This window comes from Epinephelus moara, chromosome 7, assembly GCF_006386435.1.
Source record: "Epinephelus moara isolate mb chromosome 7, YSFRI_EMoa_1.0, whole genome shotgun sequence".
Lineage (NCBI taxonomy): Eukaryota > Metazoa > Chordata > Actinopteri > Perciformes > Serranidae > Epinephelus > Epinephelus moara.
In genome coordinates this window covers 19,969,161-19,993,354 of record NC_065512.1, presented here as the reverse complement: position 1 = coordinate 19,993,354, position 24,194 = coordinate 19,969,161, and the positions used below count along the sequence as shown (strand labels likewise).

At 41.2% G+C, this 24,194-nt stretch overlaps 1 protein-coding gene across 5 annotated transcripts in view; it reads right to left on the bottom strand.

Annotated features, from left to right (window-relative positions):
- mid1 (midline 1) overlaps positions 1–23,065 on the bottom strand; it is a 34,309-nt gene extending 11,244 nt beyond the window's left edge. The window contains exons 1-4 of one of the 5 annotated variants that reach the window (XM_050048544.1): positions 22,849–23,065; positions 9,336–10,057; positions 6,448–6,510; positions 80–175 (exon numbers count right to left, since the gene is read on the bottom strand). In XM_050048544.1, the coding sequence (XP_049904501.1) occupies positions 80–175; positions 6,448–6,510; positions 9,336–10,001 (825 nt within the window). In that variant the 5' untranslated portion in view covers positions 10,002–10,057; positions 22,849–23,065. Of the gene's footprint in view, positions 1–79; positions 176–6,447; positions 6,511–9,335; positions 10,058–11,807; positions 11,938–18,497; positions 18,887–20,232; positions 20,692–22,848 lie in introns of those variants that run through there. The other 4 variants (XM_050048545.1, XM_050048543.1, XM_050048546.1 and 1 more) reach the window with 4 other exon arrangements.
- Positions 23,066–24,194: the final 1,129 nt, after the last annotated feature.

Here is a 24,194-nt window from a genome sequence, read left to right as displayed (position 1 = left end):
ATTTAATGAGTTGCTGCCCATGATGTGCCACAGAAGCAAGGCGCCCGCACCTGAAAGCGAACCGATAAACAACCCTCACCTCCACATGTTGGCAGGTTTGGATAAGTTTGCCCATCAGACTTTCCAACTCACTGGTCCTCTTGATTAGACTGCTGAGGTTGGAATCCAAAGCTTGCTGCAAAACAAAATTGAAAATGAGTATTTCATTACACACTGTCCCCCTCATCAAACTGTAAGCAGCTGAATAAATCTTGGAGGAGAGTTAGGTGAATGGGAACATAAGGACTGTATCTGGCTGGGGTGTAATGGACACAGGAGGGGACACACAAGGCTGCCGCTGGATACGACTGGCCACATTTGGGCTCCGATCAGCGTACAGCCCCGCAGTCCTCCCTGTGTGCCAGAGATCCCATCATACTGCCTGCTGAGGCCACGGAGCTTAGCGGAGCATCTGCCAGTGATTTGGACAACTAAACCCCGGCTGTGTTAATCACTGACTCAGATCAAAGGCTTATGTTTCAAGCTTAATCTCTTACTGTAATTGGGTAGCATGATGACTGTGTACTGTGGTAGAAGTAAAAAACATCTTCAGAAGGAAAGTATTATTCCTCTTAAATGGAAGATTAATGCGTATTTACATTGTGCTGTCAATGAGTGTAATAAAGACAACAGTGTAGTCCCACCAAAATCCAAAAACAGAGGTGTGGAAAATGCTGCAACTTAAAAATTGACTGACAGGAGTCAATAACAAAGTCTCAAGTGTTAGTCTTGTTTGACACTGTAGGAAGCTTGTGTCAATCTTCTAGCCAGAATGAATTGTTGGCATTGTACATTTCCTCAAACCTAGGATATGTTACATTTGTACATTTCAGGCGTATCATATCAACATTTCTAAACTGATGTAGCTCAGATTGCATGAATATGAGCTGAGTTCATCAGGATGAGGCAGGGATGGTAGACAGCGCCAAGCAGCAGACACCAGCAAACCATTGTTCGGGACCAACAAACAAAAGCAGGTGGTTTTCATGAGATCTCGGGACATCTCCAGCTGTGACTGTGGCGGCAAAACCAAGCATTTTTTAATTAGATGCTGAGACATTTTCAGCCTTTTTTTGTGGTGACATTCTCAGTATTTTTTAACGTGACATTGGGACATTTCCAGCTGTGATTGTGGCTTTAAAACCAGGTATTTTTTAACTTGACATTGGGACATTTCCAGCTGTGATTGTGGTAACAAAACCAGGTATTTTTTAACAAGATGCTGGGACAATTCCAACCATTTTCGTGGTGACGTGCCCGCTATTTTTTAATCAGATGTTTGGACATTTCTGACTGGATTTGTGGCGACAAACCCCAGTATATTCTAACAAGATGTCAGGACATTTCCAGCCATGTTTGAGGCGACAAAACCAGGTATTTTTTTACATGACACTGGGACATTTCCAGACATTTTTGTGGTGACAAAACCTGGTAGTTCAACAAGACAGGATATTTGCAGTCATGTTTATGGCAAGAAATTGTATTCTTTAACAGGATGTAAGGACATTTCCAGCCATGTTGGTGGCAACAAAACCAGGTATATTTTATGGAGACATTGAGGCATTTCCAGCCATGTTTATGGCGACAAAACTAGGTATTTTTTTTAACGTGCCGTTGGGATATTTCCAGATATTTTTGTGGTGACATAACCTGGTATTTTAACAAGATGTCAGGACATTTCCAGCCATGTTTATGGCAAAGAGACTGGAATTTTTTTAGCGATATGTCAGGACATTTCTAGATATGTTGGTGGCAACAAAACCAGGTATATTTTATGGAGACATTGAGGCATTTCCAGCCATGTTTATGGCGACAAAACCAGGTATTTTAGGAGAAATTGGGACATTTCCAGCTGTGTTTGTGGTGACATAACCTGGTATTTTTTAATGAGACGTTGGGACATTTCCAGACGTTTTTGTAGTGACAAAACCTGGTAGTTTAACAAGATGTCAGGACATTTCCAGCTATGTTTATGGCAACAAAACAAGGTATATTTTACGGAGACATTGGGGCATTTCCAGCCATGTTTGTGGTGACATAATCTGGTATTTTTTTAGTGAGATGTTGGGACATTTCCAGACGTTTTTGTAGGGACAAAACCTGGTATTTTAACAAGATGTCAGGACATTTCCAGCCATGTTTATGGCAAAAAAAAAAAAGCTTTCTTTTTTTTTTTTTTTTTTTGCGATATGTCAGGACATTTCTAGCCATGTTTATGGTAAAGAGACTGGAATTTTTTTAGCGATATGTCAGGACATTTCTAGATATGTTGGTGGCAACCGAACCAGGTATTTTAGGAGAAATTGGGACATTTCCAGCTGCGTTTGTGGTGACATAACCTGGTATTTTTTAATGAGACGTTGGGACATTTCCAGACGTTTTTGTAGATGTCAGGACATTTCCAGCCATGTTTATGGCAAAAAAAAAGCGGGTATTTTTTAATGTGATGTTGGGACATTTCCAGCTGGTATTGTGGTGACAAAACCCAATAGTTTAACAAGATGTTAGGACATTTCCAGCCATGTTTATGGCAAAGAGACTGGTATTTTTTTAAGCGATATGTCAGGACATTTCTAGCCATGTTGGTGGCAACCGAACCAGGTATTTTAGGAGAAATTGGGACATCTCCAGTCATGTTTGTGGCATGAACCGGGTATTTTCTAACGAGACGTTGGGACATTGCCAGCTTGTATTGTGTTGACAAAACCTGGTAGGTTAAAGCATAGGGATATTTTCAGCCATGTTTGTGATGTAAAAACCAAGATTTTTTCACAAGACATCAAGACATTTCCAGCTGTGTTTGTGGAGGCCAAACCTGGTAAATTAGGCTAAAACATCCTAACCCTAACCTTTGGTTTTTGTGCCTAAACGAAACCACAAGCTAACCACAGTGTTGTCACTACTAATAAAATTGAAAACTAAAACCTATCAACATGTAGAGTTTCAACTGATACATATGAAACGTACAAATGTATCATATCCATGGCTTGCAGAAATGTACAATGCCAACATTCATTCTGGGGACTGGGTTGCAGCCTTTAATCTACTATTTAAAGTCTTGAAAATCACTAAACTGTTGTCTGTGAAATTTACATTGTAAATGGTAAAGAGTCCAACATGGATTTAGTATTTAATCAATCAGCAAAGGTTTCATATGTGAGCATCATGCTTGATTTCCCTTGATGAAAAACAACATAATGCAAATACTCAAAAGCAGAGAAGAAACTTTCAAGAAAGGAGCAAATCGTGAGTAGACCTCTTTCAGGTCAGAAGACGTCTCACATTGTGATTTCATAAGGTGGGTGCGTCACCGTGTACTAAAATAGCAGCAGCTTTATTTTACCACTCTCAAAACTATGATTTATTTACATGAAAGAGAAGGTGATGAAAGCCTTTCCAGATGCTGAGCTGATGGTACAGGTGAGTTCAAACTTTTAAAATGGACGCATGAAACATAACATATTAATCAAACTGCTGTTGAATATAGCCGAATGTATACACTTAAAACTCTCCCCCAACAATTTTGCTGTGTATATGACAAGTTCTCACATGAAGCCAAACAGAGAGAGGGAGAGCAAATGGAAAAGGCGGAAAAGTGCGAGAGACATTTCGGTGTACTGTATTTCTCAAAAATACGGCTTCTCCTGCAACATTAATACCCTTCATGTGTTTAGACAGCTCACTCTAATGGAGGTCTCTTTCCTAGAGTCATTTAAAGCTGATGAGAGGAAAGAATAGCAGCTTCCTCTTGTGTGTGAATGCTTCTGGTCCCACACCTTTACTTTGGCCAGTCTCTCTTCCTTCCTGTCAAAGTCCTGACAGGTCACTGACAGGACTCGGGGGTTTCATCCTGTGTCAACATTAGAAATTATATCCATTGTCAAAGTTTGTCACTTCATCCTGTGAACAGCAGCGGCCCCGTTATATCTGAGGTTTTTACTTTGTTGGAGGGCTGTTTAAGCTCTCATTGATTCAGAGGCACATAGGAGCATATACTAGTGTACACATTTACACTATTATCTAGTAACTGTTAACTTAGCACTACTAAATGCACTTCATTAGAGGCCCAATTAGTATTTTCTATGGAAAGAATATTATAGGGATATACTGGACACATAGGTGCACTTTGACTATCTGGAACCTATTCAACGAACTTAGACTTTGTTTGTGAACTTTGTTTAAAACACTCCTCAACATACTTTTACAGGAAGGCATTTTTCATTATCTAGTTTATATCCTTCCTTTATCAATTTTATCATTTATTTATTTTTGTTACACACTCTGATTTATCTGGTCATAGCCTATATTCAATGTTTGTTACGTTAGTTACTGGTGTTTTTATCTTCATGGTGTATACTATTTTATTTGTCTCATAAAGGACTTTATAACTGTGCTTTGAAAAGTGCTATACAAATAAAGTTTATTATTATTATTATCTAATGTGATCTAATACAACAATTCTGGCATGAATTCTATTTCTACAAAGGTTATACTTTTTCAGTTTTGTTCACACTGTCAGAAAGGTAATAACTGTATTTATCTTCATTTTTAAGGTGTTAAGGTGTTATACTGGACTGCATTATATTTAAAGGTGTTTCTCATATTCCGCCCCTCTCATGTGCGTAAATGGGTGGACATAAATATAAATGCATTGCTAAATATAATGCACTCCACTACAACCTCTTTAATGAAAGGCAGCTGTGACACAGAGGTAGAGCAGGTCGTCCGCCAATCGAAACATCTGCAGCTCGATCCCCAGCTCCTCCAGTCCACATGCCAAAGTATCCTTGGGTGAGATACTGAGCCCCAAATTGCTCCCGATGGCTGCTCCATCGGTGTGTGAGCGCATGTGAATGATCACTGAGTAGCAGGTGGCACCATGTGTGGTAGCCTCAGCCACCAGTGTGTGAATGTGTATCTGAATGGGTGAATGTAATGTAGTGTAAAAGCACTTCAGAGGACTAAAAAGGCGCTATACAAGTGCAGGTCCATTTGCCATTTAATATCGCTCTGACAGTGTCAATCAAAACTGAACATTTAACATATAATTATTATCTTTGTAAGGCAGAATTTATGGCGGAGTTGTTGCAATGGATCACATAGGATAGTACAAGTGTACCTAATGAAGTGGCTGGTGAGTAGGGATGGGATATACAGTGGATTTTGTCACAGATTGCAATATAAAACACACAATAAATTGATCTTGGTGAACTTCAATTATCAGTTTATTAGGTTCTCCTATTGTGTCACACCCTCACTTCTCACTGGGATATGGAGTCATCGTTAATATTATAAGTAACTCCTGTGTATTACCTACAATAACAAGTCAAAATGTTTGCTGTGAAAGGAGACTATTTAAAGCCTTGTAAGTCAAAGTGGAAGTGAAAGTGAAAGTGGGTTCCAAACCTGAATTTAGGTTGTGGTTCCCCATCTTTCAGTCACAATAAAATCAAAGACTGTGGTTAAATAACCATCATACTGTAATGTTTGTTTACTGTATGTTTCTTAATACCTCTTTATAAAGTGGCATACACACTATGCTATGAAATGTATAAATGTAACAGACAGCCTGAGGTTTTTCCTGAACATGCAGTGGCCAAACTATTCTCAATTTCCCCCACTGCATGTTGGGATATCCTCCAGCCACTCCTCTGACCCTAAGTAGGAATAAATTGACATAAACAATGTATGACGGACAGAAAATAACAGCAATAACACCAGACCTGGATCATGTCACATAATGCGAAAAACCAGACTGAAGGAATTACTGCATTATATATGCTTGCACACACATACACACACACTCACGCCAATGTAACAACATCCCTGGGAATTTCTGAGAAATGTGAGGCGCTGTGGCTGTAAACATGTGTTTGGGAGAACCAGCAACTATGAACAAGCTCAGCTGCACGGCACCTGGGTCCTGTCCCTGCGTGCCACGAGCAAAAAAAAAACAATCTCTCTCTAAGATGGGAATTGCTGTTTCCTCTTGTGTCACTGGAGGCTTCTAACAATGCGGCTGAGTGCATGTAATATGAGGTCAACAAGATACAAAGACAAATAAAATCATGAATTGGTAGGAATATAGCCCGTAATTACATCAAGCAGCTGGAGCAGAGAAAACAGATCATAGCCGGTAAGTCTTTAAGGAGATAAAGGATAAAGGACTCTACTTTAAATCCTAACACCCCACTGTATTTAACCACTTCTTCACTGAAAAATGAAAACACAAAATTTACTACAATTTTCACATAATAACCACCAAAGCTGCATTACTAAGTGGCTGACCAGTTGCGATTTTGTTGCTTTTCAAAGGATAAAGCCCCTTGAAAAGCAACACTCAAGAGTTTTTCCTCCATAAAATCAACCTGTCCCTGAATGTGGAATTAAAGAAATGATGCTGATCACCTGGTCTGCCTCCTGGTGTGAATGACCACGACCCACCACACTGAGAAAGCGGCCAGGCGATTTCTGCACAATGACAGCATGATCAGACAAAGGAGACAGGTTAAGACTGGTCCTTGTGACCTATGTTGCCAAAAAAATGTTGCAACGACTGCTTGCATCCCAGTTCCACTGAAACCAAGGCAAGCATTGTGAAAGAAAGGAACGGGCAGACAAAAGGGTTTCGAGTGTTACTTGTGTTACAGTAAAACCCCCCCCTTTTGTGAGTCATGCATGGGCACTGTGAGTGTTGGTGAAAACAAAGCAGACCCTCATTTTTATTTCATGCAGTGGATGCCATGCAATTCTCAGGATACACTCTAGGACGAACTCTGACAGGAGTGAAAGCTCAGTATGGTTGAGCTGAAGAGTCCTAAACTAAAACAGTAAATATTTCGATGATTTGAGAGAGTTCATCTTGCTTAAATTTAGTCACATACAGCAAGTCAAAGCTATGCTACTTCCATGTCAATTCACAATATATCCCTGCTGCATGATTGCCCTGTTGTGGACTATAAAATGATCCCCCGAGGTCACTGGAGACACGATAGAGACCAACACTGTGATGATAAAGCAGTGACCCGCTAAGCTAAATTCTCACTCTTATGATAGAAGCTGATTCATGTTCAAAATGAAAGGAATGCAGAGCCACCTTTTTATATGCTCCAGCTAACAGCATCTTCTCATGCCTTATTGATATCAGCCCATCTGCCTAAAGTGAGCTGTTCCACTTAACCTAAAAAACTGTGAAAGCAGTCTCTTGCACTGAGTGTAATTCAAGTTAAGACTGATCAAAAGAGGGACAACCTCCAACTTACTTCATCTATTTTTCTCAGGCTTATGATGCATTTGTCAAAGAATAGGGCTTGTAATATTTTGCTTTTTGTGAACAAATTCCATGAAAAGACCAAATCACGCCCCAAGCCCATACTGAATGAGTAAAGAACAAGTCATGAATAATATAGTTTCATTTTTAAAGAAGTCAAGATGCCCTTCTTAAAGGGTAACTGTGGTATTTTTCAACCTGGACCCTATTTTCCCTCGTTTTTGTGTCCAAGTGACTAATGGGAACAACAGTTTTTTAAATTGGTCCAGTATGAGTGACACAGCTGCAGCTGGCAGCAATGAAACAGGCTGCAATGTAACCACTCAGGGCACTGGTGCCCTCAGTTTACGTCCACTTAAAGTGCTTGTCTTTGCCACTGGCAGTGTCTCACAAAAGGAGAGGATCCCTACAAAGATAGACCTTTTTGTTAAAGAGTAAGATCCTTTTATTTCACCCGAAACAGCTCCAAAATCACTATCGCTAAATCCACCAGACTCCCTTTAAATAAACAGTAATTTTATCATCGTATAACAAACTTCCTTCGAAGTTAACAGAAACAAAATCAAATGTACAAAAACATCTTCATCTTTCCACTCTTCCAACAAACAGCAACTCTGGTTTGGGTGAAGTAAACATTTAATTCCTGTGAAAAGATGCTGACTGTATACACACTGTTTTTCCCCACTGCTTTTCCCCACTGCTTCTGATGTGCGACCTTCCTCTCATTCCTTTCTTATTATTTTCACGTCTAACTGTTGTCAGACACTTAGCATGCTAATCTGAGCCTGTCAGTGGCAAAAACAAGCACTTTTAATGGACCTAAACTGACAATGCGAACATGCCCTGTGTGGTTAGACTGCAGCCTGTTTCATGACAGCTGGCTGCAGCCCTCTCGCTCAATACTGGTCCAGTTTCAAAAATCGCTGTTCCCATTAGTCAATTAGACACAGAAACATGGGAAAATAGAGTCCAGACAAAAAAATAGTGCTTTCGTCTCCGCCACAGATCTGTTACACTAGTCCTGAGTATTAACGGCAGAGTGGACTGACCTAAAATAAAGTGCCCATGTTCATCATCATGAGGGAGCATGTCACACAGTGCAATGGTGTGGCTCTTTTTTGTGTTTTTGGCAAACAATGGAGGTCTATGGCACAGATGAATAAGCTATATCAGGCACAGGCTAGAAGGATCAATCATGGTTGGTTTTGGTCTTTTCATGGGATTTGTTGACAATAAGAAAAACTCAGAATATCATTGGGTGCACTCATTATTGTAAAGTCTAATTGCGTGAGAAAGCATGAGTTATTTCATATTGTTTATCGTAGAAAGTTTACAGTACACTATGTGTGAAGTGCCACTCAAGATCTGCTAAAAGATGACGTTTGCTTTACATTTGATTTACAGTTATTAACAGATGTGCATCTCACTTTCCGGAACATTATGCAGTATTAACTTACTTGTTGCAAGGAATAATACATTTATCAAATAGAAGATCATGTACATTATTCGGATATTTCATCTTGACGGAGAGGTGTGATTTAGTACATTTTAAACAAACTAATAGTTTGGGTTCGATCGCATTTTATCAAATCCAAATCCAGTATCAAATTAATTTGGACCGGATAAAAATGGAAACAGCAACTGAAACCCAATTCTACAAAATAATGGTTCAGCTAAGTTTCAGTACAAAGCAAATAATGACCAGTGTTACAGTTCAAGGTGTTTGTTTCCGCTAATATAACAAGTTAATACCAAAAACATAATAACTGCAACTTTTTGTAATTTGCTGATAAACACATTTATCTAGGTGTTTGTGCACATTTCGACATCACTAAAATCCATTCAATTGTTGGCTTTAAAATTCATATTGGCTTGTGTACGTGTCATACTGTAGAAGATAAAAAGAGATTTTGAGAAAAATATCAGACTCAGGTTGGAATTCTGTGGGACTACGATCAGTAGGGACAGTTTTCTTCAGTGCATCATAAATCTCAAAGCATTCCTCGAACTACAAATCATTTCTTACCTTGAGTTTGTCATACCGGTCACTGAGGGCCGCCACGTGATGGTCCCGGTGTCGGCCAACCAGCTTACACAATGCACAGATCAACTGTTCATCTGTCACACAGTACATGTTGACCTTTTCGTCCTCATGCTCCAGACACATGAGCCCACGCAGATGGGAGTCCAGTAAGGGCTCGATTAGACGGTGGCCCGTGAAAGGCTTCTTGTTAGGGTGGGTGGCCTTGAGACACTCATCGCAGTACGACACCTCACAGGTGACGCAGGTCTTCACTGCATCCTGCGGAGGGTCCTGCTCACAGAACTGGCACTGCACCCGGTCGCCGGGAGAAGTCATGGCTTTACTGTCGGGGGCGGCTCGCTCACGCCGAGTCTCGTTAGGAGAATTAGGTCCGCTTAGAGAAGCCTTCTGGTAGCGGTCAATGATATTCTGTAAGGTAACGTTGCGTTTGAGTCCCTCTAGGCCCCTCTGGTTGAGGGTGATGACATAGCGACAGGTTGGACACTGAAAGGCGCTGATGGACTGAATTGGCTCGCTGGGCGTGCAGTGTGAGACCAGGATGCGATGGGCACAGTTGAAACAAAGGCTGTGAGCACAGGGCAAGAGCAGCGGGTCCTCAAAGAGCTCCAGACAGATTGGGCAGGTCAGTTCCGACTCCAGTGTTTCCATCTTCAGGCGAAACTAAATGAGGTCGTCAGCGAAATCCAGGGAAGCTGATGAGCTATCTGTAAAGATGACACAGACGTGAATTAGAAAAGGGTGAAAGCTGTGAAAACAGTTACAATGTGGGAGGTTGGGAACACTCTTTGAATAGGAGTTAATGGGATGCCTTCAATCTGCAGCTATTATAATGATCAAGGTTATGTTTTTAAGAAAGAATACCAAACATTCTTTGGTTTCAGCTTGTCAGTTGTGAAGAGTTCCAACTTTAATTTATCTTTTGTGATAGTAAATTGAATTATTTTTTTTTTCATTTTTCAACTTTTACTGAGATTCTATGGGCCGAACGATTAATCAAAAAAATAATTAACAGATCATATGATAATGAAAATAATCCTTGAAAAATACATATAAAAACATATTCAAACATATTCTGTCTCTTGTTATTATAAGTACTTATGATAATAAGCACAAAATTATTCCGAATCTTGAGTTTTCCACTGCAAACTGAACATGAAAACATGAATATAAATATTGCTGTGTGCAAATATTTGTGAGAGATATCTGATTATGGAAATGAAGCAAACAATAAAACAAGCAAGCACTCCAACAGAAACATGTGTCTGCATGTTACACATATATCAGACCTCTGTATGGTCTATTTGGCTGAACTTACGACTTCAAGAATGCAGCAGCGGCTCATTTTAATTTGGCACAGGAATAGTCTAGCCTATCCCCATGTGTTCCTCTCTATACTGTAGTCCGCAGGCCAGCGGGCCAGCGAGGACTGACAGCTCAGCCAAGCAGAAGTGTATTGGCCTGCTTGCTGATGGCTGGGGCTCCACACTATCACAGACACTAAGCCTTTGTTCCCGGCCAGTCAGACACCCCAGCTGCGAGTGGACACACTGTGCTCACAGCGTCCCTCTCTATGTGAACTCTCTACCTCCACTCATTATGTGTGAAGAAGGCAAAAGCTCATTATCAGGACAGTCGGGCACAAGTAGCCTTTTGAAGTTGTGAGGATACAGCAATTACCTCTGAGCCACAGACCTGGGTTTGTTCTTTCCATTCTATTCAAATCTTCACAGACACGCAGCTATCCCGCTGCACTGTACAAAACAAGAGGCGATTGTTGCACTTGTCTCTTGTGACTGTGATGCATCTGTGGGCCTTTGTTTCTTTGCTATTTTGTTCTTTAAAGACAAAGCAGCGAATGCAGGTGTCTAGAAGTTAGAATCAAACACAACCTCTTCACTGTGCAAACCCTTCAGTCTTCAACAAAACATGCTAAACATCAAGCCTTTTGACACAGACATTGTTTGAAAGTTGGTGTTTTATCATTCATTGACATATTCTCTTTAAAAATTCAGACACTGTTTGCAGTCAATAATTAATTCATGCATTTATAAGGAGCTAAAACTGAACTAATGTCCGCAGAGTAAGCAAACTGTGGCACACAAAACTTCTGAAACACTTGTCCAATACTTTATCGATTTGTTTGACCTGCCTTTACTTGAACACACGAGACAACATCACAGCATTTTTAGCAGTTACTGTACTCGTCAAACAGGTTAAGTTGTTATTTCAACCAGGCTGTCCTCGATACAAAATGAATACAGAGCTTTGTATGGCAAACACAATGCAAAAAGCTAATCCTCTGATGTCATCGCTTGTGATATAAAATACCCTCAAGTTACAAAAAGCCTGTAAGACAACACTGTGGCAAAGAGCCACCGTAAACTGCATTACGGCCCCGAGTACATTACGCACTCCTGAAAGCTCTCCCATTCATACACAGTTTACTTTACCCACCGATGGATTTCGCCCCACTTTGCAATGCCGAGACATTTCTGCTGAAGGGAAACTTCTGATCTAAATCATAAAAACATATCTAAGACACCAAATGCACCGGAAATAAACCCCAGCATGCTGTAGAGACGGGCATCCGTACGGCACAAGTCTTCACAGCCCCAGTAATCCTGCAGCAGAGCTGTCATTAAGCAAGAGATTGAGCAAGAGGTAGAAAGCACAACAGGAAAAGTTGCCCGACAATTCCAGGAAAGCCAGCTCCACCTACAGCTGGAGCGCTGGCCAGCACTGGAAGAAGAGAGAGAGAGAGAGAGCAGACAACAGCAAGAGTGTGGGAGAGAGAGAGAGAAAGAGCGGAGGCACGGGGTTGTGCCGAGCCCCAGCCCATGCCCTCACAGGCAGGTTAGTGTCCTCTCAGCCCTGCCCATTCAGAAATTCAAAGCGTCAGGATCAGTTTCAGGTTTCCTTATGTGACCCTCCCCTCCAGCTTCTCACAGCACAATGCTGTGGATTGGAACTTTTCTTGGCTATGCCACCAGGGACTCAAAGAGAAAGGCTGAAGACACAAACACAACTGAGAGGCAGCCTGAGGGGCAGCAGGTATCATCAGTAACGTGGGACAGAGGTCTGCGACTCTCTCAGCGTCCCAAAAGCAAGATGACGTGGATTAAAAGCACTTCTGTGTCTCTGGTGGCTTGTTATATGTATTACGCTTCATGAGTGCCACAATCCAGAAAACCACATAGCTCTTTAGACGTTAAAATAACAGTAAAGTGAAACTACGTCTGCTTTATAAAATCACCGCTCAACTTCCTGACAGCAGCAAATGAAAGTCACTGAGCATCCTCTGTGACAGATAGGACTACAAATGAAGACAGACACTACGAAACATCATCTGCGACGTACGAGTCGGTCCCAGTTGGCCCTCATGTGGGAATCACCGAGGTACCATCTGCTTACCATGTGCCTGTATTGCCAGACACACCCCCGCTGTGCTCCATTTGAATTCTCCTGTCATTCAAAAGGAGTCCCCAGAGTGGCCATCCTCTCTGAGAGACAGATACACTGTAAATATTAAAGACAAGCTAAAGTTCAGACAAAGCGATGGGTGTGGAGCTACATTGCTCGGGAGATGCACATGGGAATGTGACAGGCATTCCCCAGGTTTCTTCTATAATATGGTCTCCAGCTGGGATGGAATTTAGTTTTGTAAGATCAGCAAGAGGACTTGAGGGGATCCAGATTTAAGAAGTTTGTTATTTAAAAACATAAAACTCCTGGTTTTTCTTCCCCTCCTCTGCTTGCTCGTCTTTTACATTTAAAGACAACGTACACACATAACCAGTGTATTAGGATGGCTGCTTCGAGTATACCTCAATACCGATAGACATTTTATTGATATACTGTGGCATATATGACTGTTCTTGCATTCAGAGGCCACAGTCACATTAGTGCAGAACTGTGACGCAGCCTTAAAGACAAGATGGTGCGGAGGATTGAACCCTTAATGTTTTGCTCTCAGTACTTTTTCTGTTTTTGTTTATTTGTTCAGCTTTTAGCTCTCACTTACTGGTCACATTCATCTTAGTTGTCCTTGCTCTTAGCTGATGTCTATTTCTGTGTAAGTACATAGACAGCAATGACAAAATGCCCTGTATATGTACACACACTTGGCCAGTAAAGGTGATTCTGATTCTTGAAAGTTACATTACAGTGTATATATTACCAAGAATCCCATATGAAAGATAGTCTCTAAAAAAACTCACTTACGACCATGTCGCGATGGGATCAATCAAGACATGATACAGCAATCAAAGACTTAAAACGAATGTGGTCCAGGGGCTTTCCAACTTCCTACCCCCTACTTCTGGCCTCCTTGCTTGAAGTACACTCATCTTTGAACTTGACCTTTATTTTGATCTCAACTACACATCTATCAAGTTTTCTGACTACAACTTGGACGAATGTGATGCTATCGTGTTGACCAAACCTATCTACAGACAGACAGACATATAAATAGTGCCTTCCATTAGCACTGGGAAGTCAAATTTCCGACTCAGAAAGTCTAAGAAACCTCACCAACCCCCACCTCAAAACCAATATAACTGCTCCATACATCAACAATAGTTAAAGTTGCAGTAATATACTGTTTATCAGCACTTCTGTCTGACTTGTGTCTCATTTAAACAGTCGTACACACAGTCCTGTTCAATCTCTATGTGAAAATGTTGCTTCTGTGTTTGTACAGTGTGCGCAAAATACAGCATAATGTAAAGTTATCGACTGGTATTGCTAACAATGGCTAAGTTGGCTAGAACTCGCATTGCTAACAACATCTTAGTTGACTTGTACTGGAACGCGGTCAACCCGGAAGTGAACTCATTCAAAGCTCCGACCTCCAACTTCCGAGGTAAATGGAACGTGGCAAAACACCTGGCAAAGTACTCAAAACCACTTCTGTGTTAGCGCCCACTGCAATTGGTGTCACCTGGACCACATTGGTGACGCCAGCTGCAACCTTAGAGGATGAAAATTGAAGCCAACACATAAGTGCCAAAAGTTGCAGTTCTTTGAACGGCCACTTGAGGCTAGCCCATAGTACCCTGGAAATCCAGAGTTCTCGCGAGAGCACAATTTGAATTTGCTCAGCAAGTCACTCTGGCAATCAGTAATGATGCTCATTATCTATGCCCATGAAACCGAGCTGCACCAATCACATCGGTGTATCTGATATAGGCGGGCCAGAGGCGAGCTAAACAGATGACGAAAGCGCTGCGATGACAAAGTCCGGAATCAGTCAGTAAACATTGCAAGATGGCTACGGATGAACACCAGCTGTTTGAAACGGCTTTGGCCGCTACAATGAACGAGTTAGACTTGGCTTTTTCTCTCAAAGAGGAACAGAAGACGGCGCTCGAGTCTCTCCTTTGCAAGAAGGACGTTTTTGCTGTTTTGCCAACCGGATACGGCAAGAGTCTAATCCACCAGTTAGCTCCATTGGTAGCTAAGCGCATACGTCACCTCATGTATTGTTCTGACTGGTCGTAGTGTTATCCAATTGCATGCAGTGGTATTTACAAATGCATGCTTGGTGCCGCCCCTCGAGTTGGGCCATTTTCATTACTCATAGCCAGACCCTAAATCTTTCTAGATTTGGGTCTGGATTTCCAGGCTATACCCATAGACCCCCATTTTAAAATGCCCAAATTTACAGCAGAAATAAACATGTTTACAGGCTGGCACAAAAAACGGTGTTGGTCTCTGTAGCTAATTTCCCCTTTCACAACAACTGCAAGTGGGCTGCGTTTTTTATAACTCACAAATTTACATTTTATTGAGGCTTGAAGTTACAAAAAATTGAGGGCGGACCACTTTGAGTGACAGGCTGTTTTCCGATAGCGTCCTCAGTTTCACAGTCAGATCCAACCTCTCATCCGAATATGGTCCCTTCTAGCTCCAAATAACCAAGATGGCAACAGGCAAAATGTCTAATTTGGGGATTTAAAACAGGAGTCCACAAACCCATGGGTAACGTCACAGTAGCTACATCCATTATTTATACAGTCTATGGGTGACACACAGAACCACAAGGTAAAAACACTACCAGCCAACACCTCATAAACCAATATGACACAGTATGTACTTACTTTAACAGCCATGGTTGCTATGGGCAAATAGTTAGAGGACTAATCTGTGTAAATGTCCTCCTTTTGGAATACAAATTGCATTTACATTCAACTGCAGTTTGTCGTAGTATTATGCTAAAAGATGCTTAATGCTCAATAGTGGCACATATGACAGGTGTGAGACATATGCTCCTAACTGTGTGGCGCTTTGTCAAATGATGAACTTGAGCACCGACTTAACATTTGGAGTTTTATTTGATTAGGAAGTAATGGCTCATTTAGAGATGAAACAATTACATCGTCTCAGATAGGAAGACAATTTCCTGCTCAAGCACTTTCTAATCCTTTTGGTTATGGTCTTTTATCACCTTTAATGATGGCTCTGAACCATGTAGCCTATTCAGCGACTGAGCGAGTGTGATTGCTCTTTGTCTTCTTTCCTGGGGCAGACACCTAACATATTTATCTGTAATCCTGTCTTCACAGCGTGGCTGTGACCAATGTGTGGCCTGTTGCTGCTCCCTAAAGCAGCCAACTCAGCAGCGGCCCACTCAGGCCTAATGTGATTTACAGCTGTGGCAGCAGAAGCCAGCTGATTAGACTGACAAATCTACCTGATCTGCAGCTGCACACATTACTGAGATTAGCTGCATGAAGTCTGGCCCTGACCAACATCCATTATCACCGATATTTGTGGAGGGCGAGTTAATTACAAAAACATTTAGGCTACTGTATTTAGAACTCATCTGTCAAACGCTGTCACATGTGCACTCATCTGGCAAACTGATGTTAGCAGACATAAAATTGTTATGAAAGTAAAAGATGACTCAAATCTACTTTCCATTAAGAGGCTCAAGCTGCCTCCACGAGTGAGCAGTGTGTTTTATAATGAAGCTCTAGTTGAGGAAATGGCACTAAAAATCTATAATGCACATAATGTTTGGAGCTAATGAGTTTCATACAGACTGAGAAGTTGAAATAGAGGTCTAAAGGTCGGCAGAACAAGTTCTATTTTCCCCTGTCTTTCATTTCTCTGTGTGCTCACTGTCTGTGCTGCTGCACAGGTCATCCTGGTCAGCATCACAAAGTTGCACCAAACCCTCATTTCCTCTCCGCGGCTTGGCAGGTGGCATCGGCGGGAAAACACTGTATCCTTTCCACAACCACAGGAACTTTACAGAATGTGACTTTCCAAGTATGCGTCTACAGCCTGCTGCTCACTGAGTCCAAACAGGAGAAATCTCTCACTGAGCGGAGAACTAAGGTGGGAAAGTAGTTCATTAACATCAAGACAACACAAACCAGCTCTTAGCAAAGTTATCCGTCTTACCTCGTGTGTGGAGAAGCGATTTGTAAACGACACACAGAAAGACGGATGTTTTGTTGCAGGGGAAGGCATTCAAAGAGCGACATCGTGTGGCTGATTTATAAATTACAACAAAAAATCTATTATTATCTTTCCTTACAAAGACATTTCTTACAATAAAAATATGCCTAAATTACATGGTGGCACTGTGCAGGTATAATAATAATAATAATAATAATGAACTATAATTAAAAAAAACTGCTATTTTTTTTATAAAAATCAAATTAGACTAATTATACCATGTTTATTTTTCTTCCAATTCTACAAGTATTATTATTATTGTTATTATTATTATTATTATACTATAAATTTTAAATATTATAAAAAATGCTTTTTATTAAGAATAATTTAGTCTAATTGCACTACACTGTGTTCATTTTTTATTTCCAATTCTATCAATTCTGCAAGCAAACTAGTTGCCACAATAATAATAATAACATAATAATATTTATTATTTAGAATTATTTATTATATTTATTTATTTTGGATTATTTATATATTTTTTTATAAATAATTATTCATTATTTATTGTTGTTTTATCATTTACAATCAATCATTCGGCCTATCTATTTGTCATATTATGCTTTTTTTTTACTGTTTACTTGTTACTATATTGCTTTCAGTGGGTGTTTTTTTGTTGTTGTTGTTGTTTCTTGGTTTGCACTATCCCCTTTGCTGCTGCAATGATGTGGGACTCATAAAGAATTATCTTATTGTATCATATCATATCTCATCTCATCTCCTCTTGACAACAACAATTATATCAACAGTAGTAACCATTAATATTCACAGAACTTCCCTTCAGTGAATCTTATCTCACCCTGCACTTAAACCAATGCAACTGCTGCTCATAAAGACCTCCACATGCGTTGCCATGGTGACAGCTTGATATCTATTTGTCACACTCGTGATCAAAGGCGGCGCACTCTGGTGGGAAGATGTCTAACATTCCTCCTCACAGGAACAAGATAAGTTACTAATTAATAAGGGAAACCACAGACCCAACAGCAATGCCCCAGTTTTACTCTTCATTAGCTTCGTGTAAAACGACTCCCATGCATGTAGGCCTGTCACAAACTGTGTCCAGATGTATCGCCAGAGCATATGTGCATGTAGCAGGGGGAGAAAAGTCAGTATCTTTTATCTTATCAGCGGAGTAAAAGGTATTCTGTAGGTCATGAGGCCACCAGATTATGGATGAAAGGCTGGGTTTATCTCCCTCGGTGCTGCTGAGGATCTCTCTGTTTGAGCAAAGGTAATAAAAAACTTTTGAGATGACTGAGAAAAGGAGAAGGCGTTCCAGAAATAATATTAAAAGGTACACTCAAGTAATTGCTCTTGCAAATTATATTAAGTTCTTTTAGATAGAGCCTGTGCAGACAAATATACTTAAAGAAAGTCTACACTGAATAGCTGCTTTGACACTGGAAACCTACTTCAGCTACTCCCACTCTCTTTGACGCTTTTTAATCACAAAATTCCCCTCGGCCTTCTCACTTAGTCATCTTATCCCTCAAGTATTATCCACAGTTCAAAACATGAAGGAATCTGTGAACACAACAAGGCCAAACAACCTCAGCAGTTGCACAGAGCTCTGCCCGGAGGCTTGGAAACATATGATGACTCAATGTTTTGGTAGCACAACACAGAGGCGCAGTAACATATAATGCAGACTGAGTTAAGAATGACCTTCTGACTTACCCGCCACATGATTACATCCAAGAGAGGAAAAAGCCACCTTTAAAGTCAGTCACTGTTGATATTTGGGCTCTGCCAAAGCTGATCCAGTGCAGCAGTGTGAACTTTGAGGAGAGTGACTCGTCTCTCCTGCGCTCTGTGAGTTTCTGACCCTCTAACCCTATCCTCTAAGCCCACAGAAACCCAGTAGGAGGATCGAAACTTTCCACCCTTTTCACTCCTCTCACTGAGGACTGTACCTATCCCATGTACACACAGTGGGCTGCAAATTGTTGCAATGGCCAATCACACAAAAGGGGCAGGACTTCTGCTGGTTTGGTCTATCACTGGAGGCTATCAGAGCATGGAGTGTTGCCATAACTCTCAACAAAGCTTTTTTTGTCATCCTCAACTAAACATCATCCAAATAGCTGAAGCTGCACAACACAAAAACAACATTCGGTGCATTAATAAGACACTGTCTCTTGATTTTTGCATAATCGGCATGATGACATTTACAAGTAATATCAACCGTGTTCAGGCAAAATCTGGACTGCCAGAGCTGGAAATGTGTTTCACGCTTAAGGCAAGATTCCATATTCAGCCAAATGAAATGGTGCAGAAGCAAACACAGTAATCAATGATGATTATACTTTCCAGGAAGGACAGTGACACTTTGTGTCCGAGTCCCAGTGCCAGCGCTAACATGGATGAGCAGTACATTAACAGACAATCGAGTGTTTTTCTCACACAGCCATATTCTGCTGGCAGTTGTCACGCTCATTAGCACAGATGGCGATCAAGCACACCACATTTAGTTGGGCACTACATTCATTTAGCGACCTTATTTCTTAAAGCAATCACAACCCTTTTGTTTCTCCATGTGAATACATTCACTGAAATGGAAACACGCAGGGATGTTTTGTGGTTTTGCAACAGTTGACTTAGGAGCTGTTGAAAGTCATCTCACATTGTTGGCATCTGTTAAGCGTTCTTTGGCTACGTCGAAAAGGTTCCCAACACAAACATGTGCTGACTGACACCCCTGGCGTCCAAACAGCATTGCTAATCACATAAAGTTTGATCAGTGTCTCAGTTCTGGATTTGAGCCCATGTTCACTGTTTAAACGTGAGGTTTGAGGTATTTAGTTAGAGGCCATTACCTCAAACGACCTTGTCAGCGACATCAAGTCAGTGTTTTTAATACAGTATCTCAGTGTAAAGCAAATGTTTATGCTATGTGGTAAAACCACATAGCATAAGGCATGGATTGATTTGGATTAGTTGAAACCCAAAGCCCCTGCCAGGACTCCTTGTGTTTCAGGATAGCCTGCAGGGTTCAATAAAGTATTAAAGAAACATGAGAACAATAAAATAAAACTGAGATTTGAAGGTATGTTGAGGCAGATAATGACTTGTAGTAACCTATTAACATCTTGTGAGACCCAATGCAAATGCTAAAGTTGCAACAGTATGTGCAATGAAGCCTAAAAAAATTCTTTAAATTTAGTTGCAGAGAAAATTCATTAGAAGCAACTGACTTTGGCTGCAGAATCACAACTGATATTTTGTTTTCATTGTGCTCTTTCTTTAAATCCAAGAATAATTTCAACAACCTACAGACAAAAACTTGCACAATACTGCAAAGCATGTTTATTTTAGCACACCAAAAGTTTCCCAAAGCCTCACTTTAAAGTCAGACAGAGACCTTAAGGGGACCTTTAAAGTGTCTCCCACTGAAATACAGATGATCCCTTACCTCGCAGTCTGTTAGTCAGTCAACCAGACAGTCCATAGTCCGGGTGACAGATGAATACAGAAATAAAGCCCAGGAAGAGATTTTTCTAAAAACACCGGCTTTCCTCAGAAGCCTCACTTTAGCTCCTACTCTCTGTCTGGGCTCTGCTGCTTCGTCTGTCTCACCGCTATCTCTGAAATTCTCCTCACACAACCCCTTCTTCTCTAATCCTCTCTAAAGGAAGCCGAAACTGCTCCAAATGGTTCAACCAGGCGCCGACTTCTCAGGCTTTTTCCTTCTTTGTATTATTTTGTTGGCTGGGATCATTAACTTAGTCCCATGAGAACATAAGGAGGTAAATAACCCCCCTCCTTCCTGTGGGAGGCTGTCAATCACAACTGATGATGAGGTGGCGAGGGGGGGGGCGCCTTTAGCAGCCAAGGAGGCACTCCTGATTGGCCACCGGGGAACAGAGGTGCCCTGCATGACAAATGGGAGCACTGGGATGGATGGGCCTCGGAGAGATGCTCAGCTGAGGTTGCGTGCACATTTATAATAGACTTTTTATGCGGCTCGCTCATTTACATGTCATTCAAAAGAAAATAAAGCTATGGAAAGAATGAGTAATCAAAGCTGACATAGGAAATGTCTATTTAACACAGCTGAATTAATGAAAGTGGCATTTATGTTGAACACGACTATCTATCTAAATGTTAGGGTTGACATGAAGAATCACGAGATCTTTAAATGACTCTTCGGTACAGTCTGGACACACACGGTAGGGGGACTGGGAGGAAAGCATAAAGCTTCCGTTGCCATGGCGGTGTGGCGAGAGCAACGATGCATCTTGGCGCCGGAGCCAAATGCCACTCTAATCTTTTCATTGGCAAACCTTCAGCTCTCTCTTCACAGCTTGTTTGTTTCTCAGTCAAGCCTACTGCTGTCTGTCACTCTTCAGTTCCTTCCAACATCCCATGCCAGTCTGAAGTCTGCTGCAGTTTGTAAGGAGGAGAAATGTGTAAAGACACTGTTAGCGGGCAAACAATACCTGAGAGGGGTCACTCTGCTCCCAGTGACCACCACTAAACTCTCAGTCTGGCAAGCAAGGAGAGACAATAGATAAATTGGGCATGACTTCCATTCATTCTGCACCCATTACCCACACACTAATGGATTTGTAAACAGCACAGCACACATCCATTTCCTATGTAAAACACAGACACGGCAATGCTGCATTATTCTCGCATCAGTCCTCAGATGAGCGCCAGCTCTCTTGTAATTTACAACAGCAAGAAAATCTACAAGACAGTGTTATTGCCACTGCCCAAGGCCACACACTGCTACGTATCCATAAATTGCCTGTGAAATAATGACTTCACTACATCCCGCTCTCACACTAAGATTCATTTCAGTGCAATAAAATGCCATAAAACTCATGACATTTACATGGACTGTGGAGTCCCACTGACATTTGAGGCCAGTGCTTTTTAAAGGTGAAAATGTTTTTTGTCACTCCAGGGTCAATCCAAAGTCACGCCCCCTTTCTGAACTGCAATAAACATTAAGTGGAAAAATGTCTGTTTCTGTTTTAACCATTCCAAAAAAGAAAGAGGAATTGTCTGGGCTGCGGTTTAAGCAACTGTTCCCACTTCACCCACTGGAAATTCAACCTGATCCATGATCCAGGCAAACACACACAGTTTCTGTGGCTTTCAGTGCGGAAACTGGACAGCAAAACATTTATTTTTGTGTATTTATGTGCCTCATTATCAATTTAACTTCCACAAATCAAAAGAAATGTGATATGTTGTTTAAAGGCAAACATGTTACATCTACTTTGTCATAATGTATCAACTTTGACAAAAGACAAATTGACTGTCCCATCTTAACCAATTCATAACACAGACACAATTTAATCCAGTCCAGAGGTCAGGAAGCTAACAATGACAATTATATTGTTTGTTTATGTACTTGTATAAGTGGCAATCAAGATGCGGATGTTCTTGGTGTAATCCTAGTAAAATTACTCCCAGAAAAATATGCTGAAATACGCTGTACATATATTTTCTTATCAATAAGTAACAGCACTGTCAGAATAATTATTCAAAACAAATGAATATTCATCCCCACTAAATAAGGCCATTTGCTGCCTGAGGCAGTTCTCTTGGTGGCGTTTGGCACATCAAGCTGTATTAATTGGACAAAGACCTGAAAAGGGCCAAAAAAAAAAAAAAGCCTTCCTGAAGGAGCAGATAAGAAGTTGGAACAAAATAGGCTGTGAAATCTGACGTTACGTAAACTTTGATGGGTAAAATAGAAACAGGATTTCTCTCAGGGAGGAGACATTTGTACGCTACGTCATCATGTTAGAAGGTTATGCTTCACCTTGGAGCTCAGCAGTGAGCAAGTGCAAACTCAATTTGCACTGAACAAAGAAACACTGGAAGCCTAAGATGTCTACACCTTTTACAGAAAAGAGAACATAAGGTAACACTTTCATGCTGCACAAGAGTCACATTTCATCAGCAGGAGGACAGTGGTCAAAACAACTCCAGCAAGATTGCTCAATAAAGCAAATCACCACAACTTGCCCATTCAATTCAGCAGCCAAAACAAAAGGCAGTTCGCTTGACTTACGTGCAATTGTCCAGTGTGATCCTCCAAAATGCAGCAAGAAGATGCAACTCCCTCTAGCAGCCCGGCATGCTGGTTCAGTAGCACATGGATGAGAGACTAAACAAAACATACAGTAGCATCCTGGCTTGTCTCTTTCCACACTCCCTCCCTCAATTGCTCCCCACCCTGCCCCAGCTCCAGCCGTATGCTCATGCGAGCGTAAAGCATGCCCAGGAAGCGTCACTTCCACTGGGTCATTTCATGGATATTGTCTCCATTAATGCTCGGGTCCATCAACCCCCCCTTTCCACTCTGGGGTTGAGCTCTTGCCCCTGGCTCCCCACCCTCTCAGCAAAAAGACAAAGATGTAGCAAATGGAGAGACAAAAGGGGGGGTTGCATGAACCTTTGGGGAGCACATTTTGATGAGTTTCTGACTACACCACCAGGCCCTGAACAGATGGGATCAGTCTCCAGGGCTCTGCTGCATGGTTGCATTTAATACACAGCTCCATACATCCTCACAATAAATGTTGTGTTGTGCCGCTCGCTAAACGGCACTCATCAGATCACAGACCACATACAAGGCAACACAAAGCCGAATATCTTCATCATGTTATGTTTGCTATTAAGCCCTCAGAAACCACTCTAATTAAAGCATGCGCCTAATTGAGTTAGCACATGCGTTGGCATCAATATTGTCTTTTTGAACGCTGATCTAAGCAGCTATGATTGTTTTCCTAACTAGGACGGTCCAAAACAGCCACTCCTCGCTTTGCCAGTAAACAATAAGATGAAAGCGTAGTCTGTCCTCAGCATGGCAAAGGTTCAAGATTTTAATTGCTTTCATCCCCAAGGCATGCAGCCCATAACTAAGCAACACACAATCAATCCAAACATCAAGCAAATAAATGAACGCCAAGCCAATTAACACTTCCTGCAATTTATCTTTAAACTTTCAGCAGACGTGTTATGTGGTGCAGTTTAAGAGAAAAATCGCACCCTGTTAATTGTTAATGCTATCTATCACACAGGCATGCTGACGTGTATAAAATATCTGCTGTGCACATCACTCCAGCCGATGTCTACATGCATTAAGTGTGGCTTAACATATAGGACTTGCCGTGAGCATTGACCTGGAATTGATTCTTTTCCTCTGAGCATGTTGCGATTATATCGGTGCTGCATTTATGGTTTTGCCAACGACAGAATCAATTATCAGCCTCTTCTCTAATATGGTTTAGCAAACAAATAAAAACTAGGATTGAATTTAGTATAAAAGACTTTGATTCAGTGATGAAAGAGGTATTCAGACCCTTTACTGAAGTGAAAGTACTGTGAATACACTCCTCTACAAGTAAAGCTCCT